This window comes from Bubalus kerabau, chromosome 20 (genome assembly GCF_029407905.1).
Source record: "Bubalus kerabau isolate K-KA32 ecotype Philippines breed swamp buffalo chromosome 20, PCC_UOA_SB_1v2, whole genome shotgun sequence".
NCBI classification, from domain to species: domain Eukaryota; kingdom Metazoa; phylum Chordata; class Mammalia; order Artiodactyla; family Bovidae; genus Bubalus; species Bubalus kerabau.
The window spans coordinates 38,527,607-38,544,726 of NC_073643.1; the positions used below are offsets into that span (position 1 = coordinate 38,527,607).

The window sequence follows — 17,120 nt, forward strand, 5'->3', positions numbered from 1 at the left end:
CCAAAACAGGAGGTATTAGACTGAAGTAAACTCCAGTTCTAGCTCACTTAATAACCATGTGACCTTGATCAAATAGTTAAACCTCCTACTTCCCAATTTCCTCTTCTGTAAAATGTGAATAGTAATAGCATACTAGTCATTGGGTCAAATAAGTAATTAAGTTAAATAAAACATCAAATGCATTTAACACACTGGCTAGTGCATTGTGAATGCTAAAAAAGTCTTGTTAATTATTTTTTAGTAAGTGCTCGATGAATGGTTATTGTTATATAACCCCTGCTACGAACAAACGTGCCTGACATTTGAATGAGAAAAAAAAAAAAACGTTTTCTGTTTACATGATGGAATAAACTGGATTTTATCAACTCATGGTGGTATGGGGAATAAATACCAGCTCCTTTGCACCAGAGAGAAACAAGCAAGATTTGAAAGCTTTTCTTTTATTAGGTTTGTTGATGGAGGTGTTACACTTAATCTGCATCTGGGTTTTAGAATCGTGGGCAGTCATTTCTTTAAGAAAGTAGACTCTTAAGCATCCATTACTATTAAGTCCAACCAAGAGAGTTGGAGTTTTCCCATCTGGCAATTATTGAGGGGCCTAAGGTTTTAAAAGAAAAAGGAAATAAAACATGAGAAATTACTGGGATGGACCTCACAGACTTTTATTCCAGCTTTTATTTTTATATAAAGCAAGTGAGTTTACTTCTGTCTGACTTGCTTGTTTTCATATCTAAAGATGAACTAGTAAGGGGAATTTCTCCCTAAGTGCCAAGTTAGTCAGATGCATCAGTTTTGTGATTAGGAATAGTCATCCAGAGAGGAAAGCCCTTGTGAGGCTGTTGCCCAGTGGATAATTATCTGACTGAGAAAGGCATGTGGGTCATAGAACTGATGTTTCTGGATTGAGAAATGCTTCCTGTCATTTTTTTTCCCCACTTCCTTTCTCTAAGCCAAGAATGGCAAATATGTGTTAATGCTGCTGCTGAGTTCCCTCCCAGACCCAAGAGGACGTTGGCACTCCATCATAGCCAGTTTTTGGGGTGGAACCTGGATTAATTTAAGAATTCTTTTGTGCCCAGATTTTCAGGAAGCCAGTACCCATCAATTGTCATTGGCATGAAGCTTGAAACTATTTGCCATCTGAGTTAAGCCAACTGAATTGGCACGCCTCTGGTTTCCGTGCTTGCAGCTTTCCTTAATGGGTTTTATTGTGCACGAACTTTGTATAGCTCTATAATGGTATACTTACATGGTTTTAGCATTTGTCAACCTGACCCAAAAAGGAGGAGATGCCAAGACCCACCGTGAGCCTCTCATTAGAAAGCTTTTGGCTTCAGGTTTTGACACTTGACTGACTCTTTATGTGAATAGTGTTATCATAACCTGCCAAATTCTTGACTCTATAAATTGGCCTTTAACAGCTTGTTAGGAATTCCAACTACTGTATTCTAGCACCAGCTACAGCACATGCAGAGCCTCTGCAATTCCACAAAATACGGCTAAGCCAAATAATGGCCCAGTTCACATCTTTTTCTTTTTCTTTTTTTTTTTTTACATTAAAGGCACTTTACATTCGGTTGAGTCAGAAATATGTTTTATTCTACTCTCTACCTTTAATCCTCTAGTAAGTTTTGTTCTGCTCACCAGGATTCAGGTTCTTATCCATAATGCAGTAGTCTGTTAAATTTTTTCTCTTAGCTGCGTTCTCAGAGCAATTATAACAGCTCAGTCCCTTATCGTTTATTGACTGTTTATTATCATTGTCTTCTCGGCCTTAGGTTCAACATGCCTCATGATGACAACAATAAGTGCAAAGAAGAAGGAATCAAGAGCCCCCAGCACGTCATGGCCCCAACATTGAACTTCAACACCAACCCCTGGATGTGGTCAAAGTGTAGTCGAAAATATATCACTGAATTTTTAGAGTAAGACTCGAACTTTGAATATAGCCTTCATGCTTGCATATGACCTACATGCAGTGAACTCATTGTGGGAAAGAAAACGTAGAGTCAAGCATTCCTTTTGAGTTGTTATTTTTGTTGACATTCCTGGGAGGAGGGAAAAGAAAAATACTCTCTGACATCTGTGTAGTTCATGTCCTCGCCAGCACTTAGAAGATTGCAGACTGAGCTGAAGAAAATGTTGAGGTCTTAAAGAGAATACGTAAATGTTGCTTCATTCTTAGTAAAGCTGTGAAATCTGTTCAGGTCTTGGGGAAGAGACCATAAATATGATAACATGATGAAGGAAGGCAAATATTTATGTGCTTCTAAGTTAGTAATTTGGGGTTGGAAAGAGATAGGGAAGTGAGACATCCCCAAAGAACATTACAGGGTGGATGAAAATTGCACAGACCTCCATGTTGTTGAATTAAAAACATCCTCTCTCTGTCTCTCTTTATCTCCTTCCCTCTTTCTCCTTTTTTGCTTTTTTTTTTTAAGTTTCCCACCAGGATGCTCAAGGATCCAATTACTTTATACAATATCCTTGTATCACAGATTTATTGCTCTTCTCTCCCAGATGTACAGAAGGTTAAGTGATTATCCCAAGGTCACTGGGTGTATATTTCCCCAGCCACAGGGAAGAGGGGGCTTGTTAATCAGAACTCACTGGGTGTGAATTTTCCAGAAGATGTGTTTGCAGAAACATGGAAGAACTGGCAGGTTGCTGGGGGTTCTGTTTTTTTTTTTTCAACCAGATGATCTAAAGTGTTTCTTACTGTAGTCATTTATTCACTTACCCATTCAATCAGCAAATATTTACTAAACACTGATTGCTATGGACAGGATCCCATATTTGGGTGAAAAACAAACTTTTCTCACCCCAAACAAGCTTTTACCCCTAAGAAGCTTATACTCTATTGGAAAAGATGACCAAAAATAAACATTTTAGAGTTATTGCCCTGAAATGTGATAAAGGCTGAAGCAGGTATACATTTCCCCCTGGTTGTATACGTGGAGAAGGAAATGGCAACTTACTCCAGTATTCTTGCCTGGAGAATCTCATGGACAGATGAGCTTGGAAACTACAGTCCATGGGGTCACAAAGAGTCAGGCACAACTGAAGTGACTGAGCATGCATGCATGCATGTTGTATGTGTAGCCAGTGGTTCCACAAACAAGTAGACACCAAAAAGTAGAACTTCAGCTTCTGGACTCAAGTTTGAATGAAAAGAATAGAACAAAAGCAAAACAACAAAAGAGCAATCTTTGCTACCATTAAAATGACAGAATGACCTTCACTGTCTTTTGGAGACTCTGACAGTCACATCTCATCCACTGCCCTTACCACCTGTATTTTTCTGCTTCCCACAGCACTGGTTACGGCGAATGTTTGCTTAACGAACCTGAATACAGACCCTATCCTTTGCCTCATCAACTGCCAGGCCTCCTCTACAACGTGAATAAGCAATGTGAATTGATTTTTGGACCAGGTTCTCAGGTGTGCCCATATATGGTAAGTGTCTGAGGTCTCTCTCTACCCTCATAACCAGATTGTGAACTTTTTTTTATTTGTAGTTTTCCATTGGATTCTCATGCTAACATATACCACTCATTGAGTGGTCCATTAACTATTAAGGATAATAGTAATGATGATGATGGGGATAAACAGTAATAGTTCTCAGTGTTGGATGTTTCCTGAACTTTGTCATTTCACTCTCAACCCAAAAGGAAGATACCATTATGGTTTTTATTTTATAAGTGGGTAAGTGAGACTCAGGAGGGGACAAAGTAACAGAGCTGGTAATGACAGAGCTCAGCCCTTTTTCCTCTGTGTCTCCTTTTCTTCCCACCAGCTTGTCCAGAAGACTTTTATTATAGGGACTCTTCTAGATTCAGTAACTCATGAGACAAAACTGTTTCCCTGTTTTAGCTGGTCAAGACCATGTCCTATGACTGCCTGGAGCTTGAAATCATTTCTGGTGGTAGCTCAGCTGGCAAGTGTGTGATTCTTTGATGTATGTGTTACAAACATTTGGACCAATGATATGATCCAGTGGTTAACAAGAGGCTTAGCAGAACTGTTCTTCTATGGGATGCCCCATTCTATTCCTTTGGGTGTTTTTCTGGGAGAGGTTCAGAGATAGCCAGTGAACAGTGATTCCATGGAAATAACAAAATATTTTGTGTAAAATGTATCCATGATTATATTCATTTCTCTGCTATTCATGATAGCAAGCATTAGGAGTGACCTACAAGCACAAGAATAGAAAGGTTAAGCAAACTTATGTGTGTGCTTGCTCAATTGCTCAGTCGCATCCGACTCTTTGTGACCCTGTGGACTGTGAACCCACCAGGCTCCTCGGTCCATGGATATCTCAGGCAAGAATACTTGAGTGGATTGACATTTCCTCCTCCAGGGCATCTTCCTAACCCAGGGACTGAACCTGAGCCTCTTGCATCTCCTGCACTGACAGGCGGCTTCTTGACCACTGCACCATCTCCATTTAATGGAATAATATTATACAAAAATTGAAAAGTGACTATACATGGGAACATGCTCCAGCTATAGTTTTAATTAAAATACCAGGGTAAAGAATTATTTTACTGAGTATTTTCTTAATGTAAAAGGGGGAGAAGAGCTTCAGAAAAGACTGGGTCATTTAAAACTTTTTTTCTATTAAACAAAAAAATAGTACCTTCTGAATTTTTCTACTTTGAGTATGGTTTATTCTCATCATCATGGGAACAATTATCTTTCTGGCTAAGGAGTGACATGACACCTGGGCAGGCTCTTGCTGCAGACTCTTCACCTCTGAGCCAGGCCCCTTCCTGCCGGGTGCTCCTGGTGTTCCCAGCTCCTACACAGATGCCCCGCTGCTGCCTGCCCTTCGTCTTCTCCCTTTGGGTAGGACATGATGCCTGTGCATGTGTGCTTAGTCACTCAGTTGTATCTGACTCTTTGCCACTCCATGATGCCTACTGTTCAGTTAAACCTTCTTCATGTCCTCTCTCTTTCATCCACATTTCCAAAGAAGAGAGTGAAGTACTTTGAAATATGTACTTGAAAACTGTCTGAAGGCATTTTCTCGTTAGATTTTGGTTTTCTCCCCTTGTCCCCAGGTGAAGCTTGGGGTTCTTCCATGTGGAAACCCACAACCTGAAAAGCTCACCTGGTCAGCTCCAGGTTGTGTAGGAGACCTGGGCCTCTGCAGTGTATTTGAAGTCCAACTCCTTGGTTTCCTACCTTGCTTTGGAGTTGAGTTTTGCTCTTCCATGTTTTGCGTGTATCTTGTTCACTGTCCTCAAAGTTGTGTTTCACTTCACTGCGGCAGAGCAGAGTACATTCTGATTTGCTACGTTTATATGTATCTTGAAGCTAAATGTATATATGAGTAGTTGGCCTTGAGATTACACAGTGTAAACAGAGTAGACACCTAGAAATTGTGGTTTCTGTGTTCTCTCCATTTGAGTATTTTGTAATTTCTTTGAAATATTTGTGGCATAAATAAAACAAGCTACACTACAAGAAAAAAAAAAATAGTATGGCCTGAAATAGAGCTAAATATATCAACTTGGATAACTCTAAAAATCACAGTGCATAGAGGAAGCAAATAGCAAATTGTAGGATGCCTCTGTATGTTCTGAAATATTGAATAGCATTGTTTGTTTAAAGCCAAAGTACTGTGCATTATCAGTAGATATTTAAACATTTGTAGTAAAAGCAATGGGCTTCCCAGGCGGCTCAGTGGTGAAAAATCTACCTACCAATGCAGGAGATAAGGGTTTGGTCCCTCAGTGAGGAGATCCCCTGGAGGAGAAAATGGCAGCCCACTCCAGTATTCTTTCCTGGAAAATCCCACGGACAGGGAAACCTGGCAGGCTTAGTCCATGGTGTCGCAAAGTTGGACATGACTGAGCACATGTACACACACTCAGTAAAAGCAATGGGAATGGTGAGATGGTGAGCATCACTAGAACAATGGTTACCTATGTGGAGAAAGAGAAGCTATTGGGATTGAGAATGAGTGTGCAAGGCTGGGCCCATGAAGTGTCTTCTTTCTTAATTTGGGAGGTGGACATATGGGTATCCATTATGTTACTGTTCATATTTTTTATATGCCTGCAATATTACTGATATTTTGTCCCTTCTTTCTTCTGACATAATATGTATGGCTTAGTAGGAAAAAATACCAGTTTTAACATCAAGTCAAACCAAAACTAATCACAACAGAAATCAAAACCCACTCTCCAATCATCAGTTCAGTTCAGTTGCTCACTCTCCAATCATCAGTTCAGTTCAGTCACTCAGTCATGTCTGACTCTTTGCAACCCGTGAACTGCAGCATGCCAGGCCTTTCTGTCTATCACCAGCTCCTGGAGTCCACCCAAATCCGTGTCCATCAAGTCGGTGATGCCATCCAGCCATCTCATCCTCTGTCATCCCCTTCTCCTCCTGCCTTCAATCTTTCCCAGCATCAGGGTCTTTTCCAGTGAGTCAGCTCTTCGCATCAGGTGGCCTAAGTATTGGAGTTTCAGCTTCAACATCAGTCCTTCCAATGAACACCCAGGACTGATCTCCTTTAGGATGGACTGGTTGGATCTCCTTGCCATCCAAAGGACTCTCAAGAGTCTTCTCCACCACCACAGTTCAAAAGCATCAATTCTTGGGTGCTCAGCTTTCTTCACAGTCCAACTCTCACATCCATACATGACCACTGGAAAAACCATAGCCTTGACTAGATGGACCTTTGTTGGCGAAGTAATGTCTCTGCTCTTTAATATGTTGTCTAGGTTGGTCGTAACTTTCCTTCCAAGAAGTAAGCGTTTTTTAATTTCATGGCTGCAGTCACCATCTGCAGTGATTTTGAAGCCCAGAAAAATAAAGTCAGCCACTGTTTCCACTGTTTCCCCATCTATTTGCCAATCATAGCTCATTGCAAATCTAAACTCACATCATACATTTCCATTGTGATACTGACCTGCCCTTTGTTCTGCCAGCCTCAGTTTTCTCATCTGTAATTTGGGGAGACATTACTAGGACCAAATGGCATCTTGTATGTTCCTGTTGCACAGTAGTTTCCCTTTGACATCCCTGCAAACCCTACCAGGGAGAGAAGTGTGTCTTGTGGGCTGCTCTCTGTATCCATTGGAATATTTTATCATTTATCAGACCAAGAGAAAAAAACCCTTTCTAACCTATACTCTACATCACCGGCAAAACATTTGTTGAAAGCAATCCTTGCCTTGCTTGATGTCACTGAATCACATTGTCACTGAATTGTCTTCAACTGAATTGCGCAGATGCAGTGCAGACGGCTCTGGTGCAATAACGTGGATGGAGCGCACAAAGGCTGCCGAACTCAGCACACGCCCTGGGCTGATGGGACCGAGTGTGATGAGCCTGGAAAGGCAAGTAACGCCCCGATCTGTCCTTCTGTCTTGGGGCAGATGTGGGCAAGATCTGGGCTGTAGGCTCAGTCACCATTGTTGAGAACATAAGTTAATGCAGTGTGTTTCAGCATGCATAATACTTTTTTGAGGTAGGAGGTTCAACTTTGCTCTTGAAAATTGTGCAGACTTACCTTACAGCCTAAAACTGACACAAGGGACATAGCTATCATTATTTCTTCAATTTATTAGACATATTTTTCTCATTTTTAATGTTTTTGAAATTCCAATGTGCTTTTCAATTTATGGGAACATTTAATGTGAGGTAGCACATCTTTTCTCTCTCTCTCTCTCTTAGAGTGGCAGTGGAAAAGGCTGTTATTAAGTTGGTGGAATATCTTAAAATCAAGAAAATACAGAAAGACTTACTGTGTTCACTACTTGGATACTAGGCTTTTTCCAGCCAGTATTGATCGCTTAATGGAGCTGTGATGTCACCTGGGTTATTTGCAAATCCAAATTCTGAGTTAGTTCTAATAGTTCCCATTTATTTGTTAGTAACCAAACAAAATCTGCTTCTTATATAGCCTAGTGATAACAACGTCCCAACAACTACAAGTAGTATTAATGTAACATATTGCACCTGGTGTCTATCTTTTAAGAAAAAAAAGGGTAGTATGTTAAGGATTTACTTATCAAAAGTTTTAGATATGAACCTGACTTTTAAATTCATAAAGAAAATGGTATTCTGTCACTTACCTGTGATGCAATCCCTGTACTATATCTGAGTCTCATGTCCTCCTTACTTAAGTTTTTTCCTTTCTCCTCACCTCTCTCATCATCCACTTTACTCACTTTTATTATTTTGTCCTCATCTGATTTTCTGTTTTTCCACTTTAGGAATCAGTAGCTCCCAGTGTTTTCATGGAAACATGCTGTCCTCAGAGATGAGGAACTTACCTATCCCATCCCTGATTTTATAGATAGGGAACACAAAGGAGAAATGACTTCAGTTCAGTTCAGTTCAGTTGCTCAGTCATATTCAACTCTTTGGGACCCCATGGACTGTAGCATGCCAGGTTTCCCTGTCCATCACCAATATTCAGGACTGGTTTCCTTCAGGAGTGACAGGTTTGATCTCCTTGCAGTCCAAGGGACTCTCAAGAGTCTGACTTTCCCAAGGTCATTCAGCCTCACTCAGGGTGGAGTCCTCACACACCCCCCCTCCCTCCCCATGTTTCTTCTTTGCTTTCTGTGCCTGAAGGGGCCGCAGGCTCCGCAGCTGTAGGCTGTGGCCATAACTCAAGCTCACTGAGCTCTTGAAGTTTCTGTGGTCAAGCAGGAGAACTAGTAGCTTATCCACTCATTTCTTAGAGTGATTTCAATTTTTTAAATGTTTTTAGAGTGGTTTTATAAAGTTGCAATGAAGATGATTTTGTATTGACCTAGATTGGTTACTCTGTCAGCTCTGGTCTCACTTCTCTACAGCTAGGACCTCAGCATTTGAGAATACAGCTTTCTCCAAGAGCAGCCTAACAAAACTGTGTAAGGACATAAGCATAACAACTTTTGCACTGCCTCTTTCACTCACTTAGAAAGAAATATATCTACTTGGTCAGAGTGAACTTTTACTTTTTGCAAAACATCTAACTCAGTGTGTTGTTGATGGCCAAAGAATCTTAGGTTTGAGCGGAAATATGGTTCCTAGGCTTCCACGTCAGCCATCAGAATTCGCTCGTTCTTCCTCAGTGAAGATGTAGCTTCAGAGTCCTTCTATACGTAGTCACCCATACAGCTGTTGTCAGTTGATGGGAGATGACAGTAGACATGGTTGACAACTTAGTTAGCTGATCTGAGTTGGAACCAGCCAACTATTCATTTAAATTGAGTCTGTTTGAGCTCAAAGATATCACTGGTATTGTGTCATGGTTCTTAGTCAATCTGATATATCCACCTATTATGTCTAAATCTGATACGTGTTACTGATGGAAAAACCTTAACAAAGAAGAACTGTCAATCATATGATGACATGAATTGTATTTAGTAAAATAGTCATGTACAGGCTACCAAGCTCCATGTAGTACTTGAGAAGATGTCTGTTGTGTCTTTTTCTAATCTTCTGTTTTTGTAACAGTAGCAGAAGATAAAAGATTATAGTATAATCTCATACCTGATAAATGGGGGGTTTGGGGAGATCTTTCAAAAAAACATTTACCTTGTAAGCGTTTGTTCAGCAAAAGCAAGAGACTTCAAGGCATTCCAAAGGGCAGACTCTGAACACTTTCAGAGAAGCAGCTATGCAGAGAACATGATGGGTACATTTTTAGTTTGTTTTAGTAAAGTGGCTAAGTCTCTAGTAGCTTATATTAAAGACATGGCTGTTTGTGTGTTTATTTCCCAGAAGAGCGTTTATGCATTTTACAAATAAGATGGTGAATATGTTTGCACAAATGTTCTGTGTTTCTCCATTCTGTTTTGTTTTCATCAAATTGGCAGTAAAACCTTATCCTTTTCTCTAGCAAATTCTAACTCCCTTTGCTGCTAGGTTAAATTTTTTTCCTTTCTCTTCTCTCTGCCCTGCTCCCTCAGCAGTAATCTGTCTTGGACTGCTGACACAATGTTATTTTGATGAATGGCTCTCTCATGTCCCTTTATTTTTTTCCATTTTCTTGTTAAGTCCATTAACATTTTCATTTTAACCCTATTTGTAAATCTGAGGTTTGAAACTCTTGTATTTTAAGCTTCTCTGGAACAAAATTGACCTCCAAGTCCTTCTTCCAGTCTCTTTAGAAAAACATTTATGTAAAATATCATTTAAATGATTCTGGGTGCTTTTAGGGAAGGCCGATTATATTTTGGCTCCAGCTCCACCAGTTGCTTAATGCTTTGTTATGATGTAATGGTTTTTCTAGTATATAATTATTGTTTGTTTAGTTTCCTGGTAAAATAGATTAACTTGATACATATTTGCCAAACAGTCCCCATTTCCAGCCTCTTTCACGCAGGTTCTTCCCTCTTCCTCTGAGGTTCTCCCTTCCCTTTGAACCCCCATCAGTGGTCCTATCAGTAAGAAATATTTAAGTTGCAAATGAGTTTTATTTAGGTTTTCTTTTAAGAAGGGACCCTATAAGGACATTTTAATCCATTGTTAACTAACCTATGCCCTTATTCTGCTCTGGTTTATGGTAATACTTAATGAGAATTATGGTCACTTTAAAGAATATTGTTCTTGTGTGGAGGTAGAGTCTATAGAATAGGGAGGCCAACAGACTAAAGACTGAAGTGTTGTGAGGAAAAAAATATATTTCCAGACAACTTCTCATTATGAGAGTCCATGACTAGCCATAGGAATGTTCTCTTTAGTTTGTAGAATTTATAAAATGTGTATCCGAGTTTGGGCATTGGCTATAACCTCAATTGTATATTAATTAAGAATTTTGTTCAGGTCAGATTGAATTATAGTAGTGTAAGAAAATTGGCTTTTTTTCTGACACACACACACACACACAAACTAGTCAGATGTAAGCAAGTCATGGAGCTGCCATGGTAGGTGTACAAAATAAGAGACACAGGCTCCTAATTGCTTTCTGTTCTACTATCATATTCAAATGGCCACCATCCTCAAGGTCACAAAATAGCTGCTATAGCTCCAGCCATTGACTCTGAGTCCCAGGCAGAATGAAACCAAAGGGCAAGGTGCAAAGAGGCAAAAGGACCTTCCCAGGAATCTTATCCAATGAATTCTGCTAACATTTCTTTGACCATTTCTACCTATACAAGAATCCAGGGAAATATAGATTGTTAAGAAGGAGAAGAACAGAATGATATTGCATAGACACCTCAGTGTCAACCTCACCTCACCATCTCATTAATCTTACTTTTAAATCTCAGCCTATTTAAGATATCAAAAATTGTTCCCATTTGCTAACAGTAGAAGGACAGCATGTATCACAGTTAACAGTGTGCACTCTGGAGCCAGATTGTCAGTATTAGCTCAGCTCCTTAACAGATGTTTGACATCAACCCCCCTGTGCCTCCGTTTTCTTTTCTATAAAAATGGGGTAACAGCAATACCTATTTCATAGTATCCTGTGAGGATTAAGTAAGTTAATACATACATAATACCTAGAAGAGTGCCTGGCAACTATTAAGTGCTATTAAGTGTAAATATTTGCTTTTATTACTACAAACCTTTTTCAAGTTGGATCTCCTATGTCCACAGCTGTATATTAGTTGCTTTCCATACATTGTCTCATGTTAAACTCAAAGAAACTTTGGCAGGTAGGTTCTCATTTTTCAGCTATGGAATTGGAGTTCAGTGACTCATCTGAGGTCACAATTAATTCGTAGAATGGCCACCCCACACCACCAGACCATTTGCCTGCTAAGCTATGTCCCCTTAAGATCTGCTCTGTCCAATAGGGCAGCCACTAGCCACATATAATTAGTGAGCATTTGAAATGTCATTCTGAACTGAAATGTGCTAAAATGAAAATATATACCACGTGTTAAAGACCTAGCATGAAAAAAAGTGTGGGAAGAAAACCTTAGCTATAATTTTATGTTGATTATATGGAAAAATAATAATGTCTTAGATATTTTGAGCTAAGTAAAAGATATTAAAGTTAATTTCAGTGTTCTTTTTACTTGTTTTAATATGGCTGCTAGAATTTCTTAAATTACATGTGTGGCACAAGTATGTTATTAGATAATGGTGCTGTTCACCAGGCTGCCTCTCTCATTGATTTTTTTAAATTTTTAATTGAGGGATATTTGCTTTACAGTATTTCATTGGTTTCTACCAAACATCAACATGAATCAGCCATAGGTTTGCCCATGTCCCCTCCCACTTGTCTCACTGATTTTTATGTACATAGATTCCAAAAAATGTTCAAGATTGCTATAAAGACAACTGTAAAATAATTTGGGGGAGTGATGTGGTCACTTCTGCCTCTGCCCACATTTCTCGGGTACAGGGTTGTCCAGGAGTCTTTGGATGCCAAACCTTTTAAGCCTCAGCCAAACAGCCCAGAGGGAGGGATGTGGCCCCAGTTACTCAAGAGGATAATTATAAGGAAGAAGGCATAAGGGCAAAGTAGAGAAAGCCTTAACTGCACTCTTTTAAATAATTGTTCGCCAGGCTTTTGCTGGGACTGGCTGCCGACTGGGGCTTCACCAGTCTCTTATCTGTCCCCTTTCTCCGTGCACTCCCCGACCTCCTGACTCTGCTTCTAACCTGAGTCCTCCCTGCAGATAAATCACAGTGGCCACCACCAGCTCCGCTTCAGAGATCTGAGCAAGCGGCGGGGCGTCACTCTCCTGCTGCCCCCCTTCCTTTGTGCGTTGCTCAGTGACCTCAGCTTCTTGTCAGGGCCTCACACCCCAACAATGGCAGAGGGTTGAAATGGGCTTCTCCACTCCCCTGTCCTGCTGGGGAGTTTTACTTTGTTTTACTTTAAAGCATCAGGGCCTTCTTCCTGCTCCAGGCTGAAGAATCTGAAACCATTAGCAACCCAAAAGTAATAAAGTTTAGGGCTCCTTGTAATGTGTCCATTTTTGCTTTAGTCTCATCATCTGCTAGAGTGAGTTTATAGTAATTTAGTTTATAGTAATCTAGCTTTCTTTCCCCTTCTCCCATTTAATTAAAATTGGGTTTTCAAATCCATGAGGAACCGTAAAGCATTATTTTACCAGACTCACAACATCTCTAGGCCTTGTTAATGGAGATGCACTATACAAATCCAATAACTCATTTCAACCCTGTCTACAACCAGTAGACAGCCCATTTCCACGCCTCATTTTTCCAAGTAGACTAATTGAGTGCTTTGAGGCTGGCCATTGGACTTTCCCTGACAGCCTGGAGCCAGCCACTCATTGGCCAGTTTTATTCAAGCCAGTTGTAAATGAAGACACAGCCTAAAATCACGAAGAGGTTAAGGTCCCTACCATTTCCATTACTCACAGAGATAATTAAATTGCAGCATTTTAAACCAGCAAGTGGAAAACAATGATAGTACGGTATATTTAAAAGGACAGCGGGTCCTGCAATACCTCAAGCACCGAGCTCTCCCTCACTGTTCCCCTTATTAAATACAGCACTGCAAGTTTGGATTTTGTGTTCCCAAAGAAATGGAGGTCCCTGTGACTGATGGATCCTGGGGAAGTTGGAGTCACTTTGGAACCTGCTCAAGAACATGTGGAGGGGGCATCAAAACAGCCATTCGCGAGTGCAACAGACCAGAGTAAGTCCCGGAGCTGATCGCTCTTACTACTGGGGCAGCAGGGGTGGAAAATTCCTAGAGGAAGTCATTTAAATTGAGGCAAGTGAAGAGCTCTTTCCAGATTATAAAATGAGTGGACTTCTAGGACTGCCCAGACCAATGGTATCTCTGCTCTATCCCTCTGTATTATTTTTCTCCTGTGACCCTTTATTTTAAAAGCTTTATCTGTTAAATGGTAGATGCTTTGTGTTGCTTTGACATTCAGGAATGTCTCACTACCCTCCCCCCCCCGCATCCCCCACCATGGGCTGGGGTAGCCTGCTAATAAACAAGTAGATGTTCATTAGGAAACAAAGAAATTGGACATTTCCACCCAGATTGTAGATAAATGTTAATTTTCTACTTAGCAACTGAAATGCTAAAAGGGCACGCAGACCCCCAAGGTGGCATTAGTGAACCCCAAGGGACCTGGAAGCCTAAGTCAGGATTTACTTTTGAATCAAACTATTTTTACCCTGACTCCTGAGGTCCCATCCTACAACAGCTTTTCATGGTGATTCTCAGCGAGTGACCATAGTGGTCTCTACCAGCCAAACCTTGTTGAAACTTAACATGTTCAAATAAAGTCAACAGGCTTTTCCCCCAGCATCTCATTATGATAGACGTGTGTTTGGGGAGAGGCTATTTATAAGTGGATTTTAAAAGTTGCTATCTTCATTATAAGGAGTGATATCAAATTTTGTCTGGTTCTAAGATGTATAAAGTTTAAAGGAACAGAAAATAATACATGCTTTTATTACCATCAAAGCTATATAGCCCAAGAGGTCTTCCCAGATTAGTTTTTAGATATGCAGACTCACAACCATCTTTAAGAACCAGCTGCTTTGGGATTATGCAAAACGGTTTGCCTCAGCAGTACTCTTTAATTTTTAACAGCGTATATAGGGATAACAGACTGGATAGGAGAGAAGAGCAAGCAGGTTGAGGAGCAAAGTGGGCTAGTGCAGTAGTAGACTAGGTTTTACTGCAGAGTCTACCCCTGAAGTCCTGAAATAGTAATAGCTACTCAGGCCAGCTGATTGTCCCTGAGTAGGAAAAGGGCCTCCTGTTGACAAAGGTGCCATTTTTTAATAATGAAAATCTGAATTGTGTACACAAAAAAGAATATAGCTTTAGCCTGTCGTTGTAAGCCCTGGTCACATAAACACTCTGTATAGTCCAAATCACAGATGGCAATCAATTTATTTTAATTTATCTTTGTTCATAGTCCAAGATTATTTCATATCCACATAATATAAATGTTTAAGGACAAGTCTATAAGTTATAGACTCTAATCTGTAAAACTAACCCTGTAGCTATGTATATAAACTAATATACATTAGATTTTCCCATAAAGTCTATGTTTAGTATTAGTTTTTAAAATAATAATGGAGAGAATGGACATATATATATATGTATGGCTGAGTCCCTCTGCTGTTCACCTGAAACTATCACGATATTGTTAATCAGTGATACCTCAATACAAAATAAAAAGTTTAAAAAAATACAATGTAAATATAGTAGGTGTTTTCAAAAAATTCAGATACAAAAGTGTATGATATAAAAACTTACTGTCATTATTATTCCTACTCCCCTACTCCCCACAAGAAATAACCACTAAAAAATAATTTGAAAGATTATCAATCTAATATGTATTACATGAAATAAGTAGCACATAACATAAAATATGGGTCATCCTATATATATTGTTCCACAACTTGCTTGTTAAAATCGATTGGTAAAAAAAAATAAAATAAAATCGATTGGTTATGTAATCGTAGCTGCTTATATTGTTGAAGTTTTAAAACAGAACATTTTAAGCTAGCAGCAAATATGATGAATTTTTTTAAATTTAAAACATTTGGCTACATTGAACCAAGTTGTTTCTATCATGTTGTTGTTGCTGTTGTATTTAGACACTGAGTCATTTCTGACTCCTTTGTGACCCCATGGACTGTAGCCCACCAGGCTCCTCTGTCCATGAGGATTTTCCAAGCAAGAATACTGCAGTGGGTTGCCATTACCTTCTCCAGGGGATCTTCCTGACCCAGGAATTGAACCTGCACCTCCTGCTTTGGCAGGCGGATCCTTTACCACTGAGCCACCAGAGAAGCCGTGTTACTATCATAATAAGCTATTATTATCGTGGGAGTGTGGATATTGCAAATAGTTTAACATTTTGATTCAAGAATTTTCCATTCAAAAGAAGTGGGTTTTTTGTTTTTGTGTGTGTTTGTTTTGTTTTTATAGTGTTAGAGCAATTCAAAAAGTAGTATGGGAAGAGATAAATCACACTGTAACTGGAATGGGCCAGGCAAAGAAAAGCACCCAGTGTTAAAGATCTCAGCAGGAAAAGATCTTGAGCTTCAAAGCGAAGCAGGGATCCTCGCCTTCAGAAGTTAGGAACTGATCATTAAAGACTTCAATTAGATGTTCTTGTCCTGGATGTTTGCTATGGGAAGTTTTAAAATAATACAACCCACCTAGTTGAGTGTCAGCACTGACATCATTTCATTAAACTCCTCCAAGTTATGTGTACTTTGGGATGTCCCTGTGAACTACTAAGGAAAGAGTCTGCTCTCGTAACTGAGATTACGATGGCGCTGGGGAAGTCAGCTAGACAAGAAAGAGGGACACTGAAAAGAGAAAAACAGGTCCAAATCAGTTTAAAAGCTTGTTCAGAGAAATTAGCAGAGCAGATGGTTTGTTATGTAGAATGTGCCAGTGATTGCTGTCCTGATTCTCAAGAAGTTTGAAAGAACGGAACTCCTGGCCCCCACGTTGGCTGGCAAAATGCTCTTCTCAGTTTCAGAAGCCCTTAGAATATAATGAGGAGCTCCATTTTTAGAATCTGTGGTAGGCCTCTATCAAGAACACTGGATTGTTCTTTTATTTTCACTATATTCATGGGATTCAATAATATAATTAGTATCTGGCTACTTTAAGCTATGTATTTTTTTCTTTAAATATATATAAGCTAAAAAAGGGAAGCAGCCTTGCCATGTGCATGGGATTATGCTATACTAGAAGAGCAAACTTTAGAAAGCATATCCTCTCTAATTTCATATCCCCAAAATGTTTTTGGTCCCAGTTGGTACACCATCATGACAATGGAGCCCTAATGTTTTGTCTTTACATGCTTTACTTTTTTAGTCCCATTTTTGGTTGATGTCCTACATATAAGATAAGTATATGTTTTGGTCTGTAAGGATGGTCCCCATTTACATTTGTTATCCTGAGAGAAGTTATCGATAGCTCTCCTTTCAATTCTCAAAATGTCCTGAATTAAACAATTACATGGTCACCTGATCTATAAGAAACATGTCATAGGATGAAATTTAAAATCAGAACCACCAAAAACAGAACTTGGGGTCCCAAAACAAGACAAAGCTTTAGATATAGATGATGCATTACCAGGCCATTGGGCCATATACTTATTTTGTGCTCTAAATTTGGCTCTGAGGTTCCTGGTGACTAGAACAAACTGGAATATAGAATTGTTACAGTCTGTTAAACTAAAAAATCATAC

The 17,120-nt window shown here is 39.6% G+C and overlaps 1 protein-coding gene across 4 annotated transcripts in view; it reads left to right on the forward strand.

The window, feature by feature from the left end:
• Positions 1-17,120, forward strand: part of ADAMTS9 (ADAM metallopeptidase with thrombospondin type 1 motif 9) — a 160,594-nt gene that overhangs the window by 32,797 nt on the left and 110,677 nt on the right. For all 4 annotated transcript variants that reach the window (XM_055558400.1, XM_055558398.1, XM_055558401.1 and 1 more), the window contains exons 9-12: positions 1,779-1,925; positions 3,315-3,456; positions 7,245-7,352; positions 13,428-13,573. In XM_055558400.1, the coding sequence (XP_055414375.1) occupies positions 1,779-1,925; positions 3,315-3,456; positions 7,245-7,352; positions 13,428-13,573 (543 nt within the window). The remainder of the gene's footprint in view (positions 1-1,778; positions 1,926-3,314; positions 3,457-7,244; positions 7,353-13,427; positions 13,574-17,120) is intronic.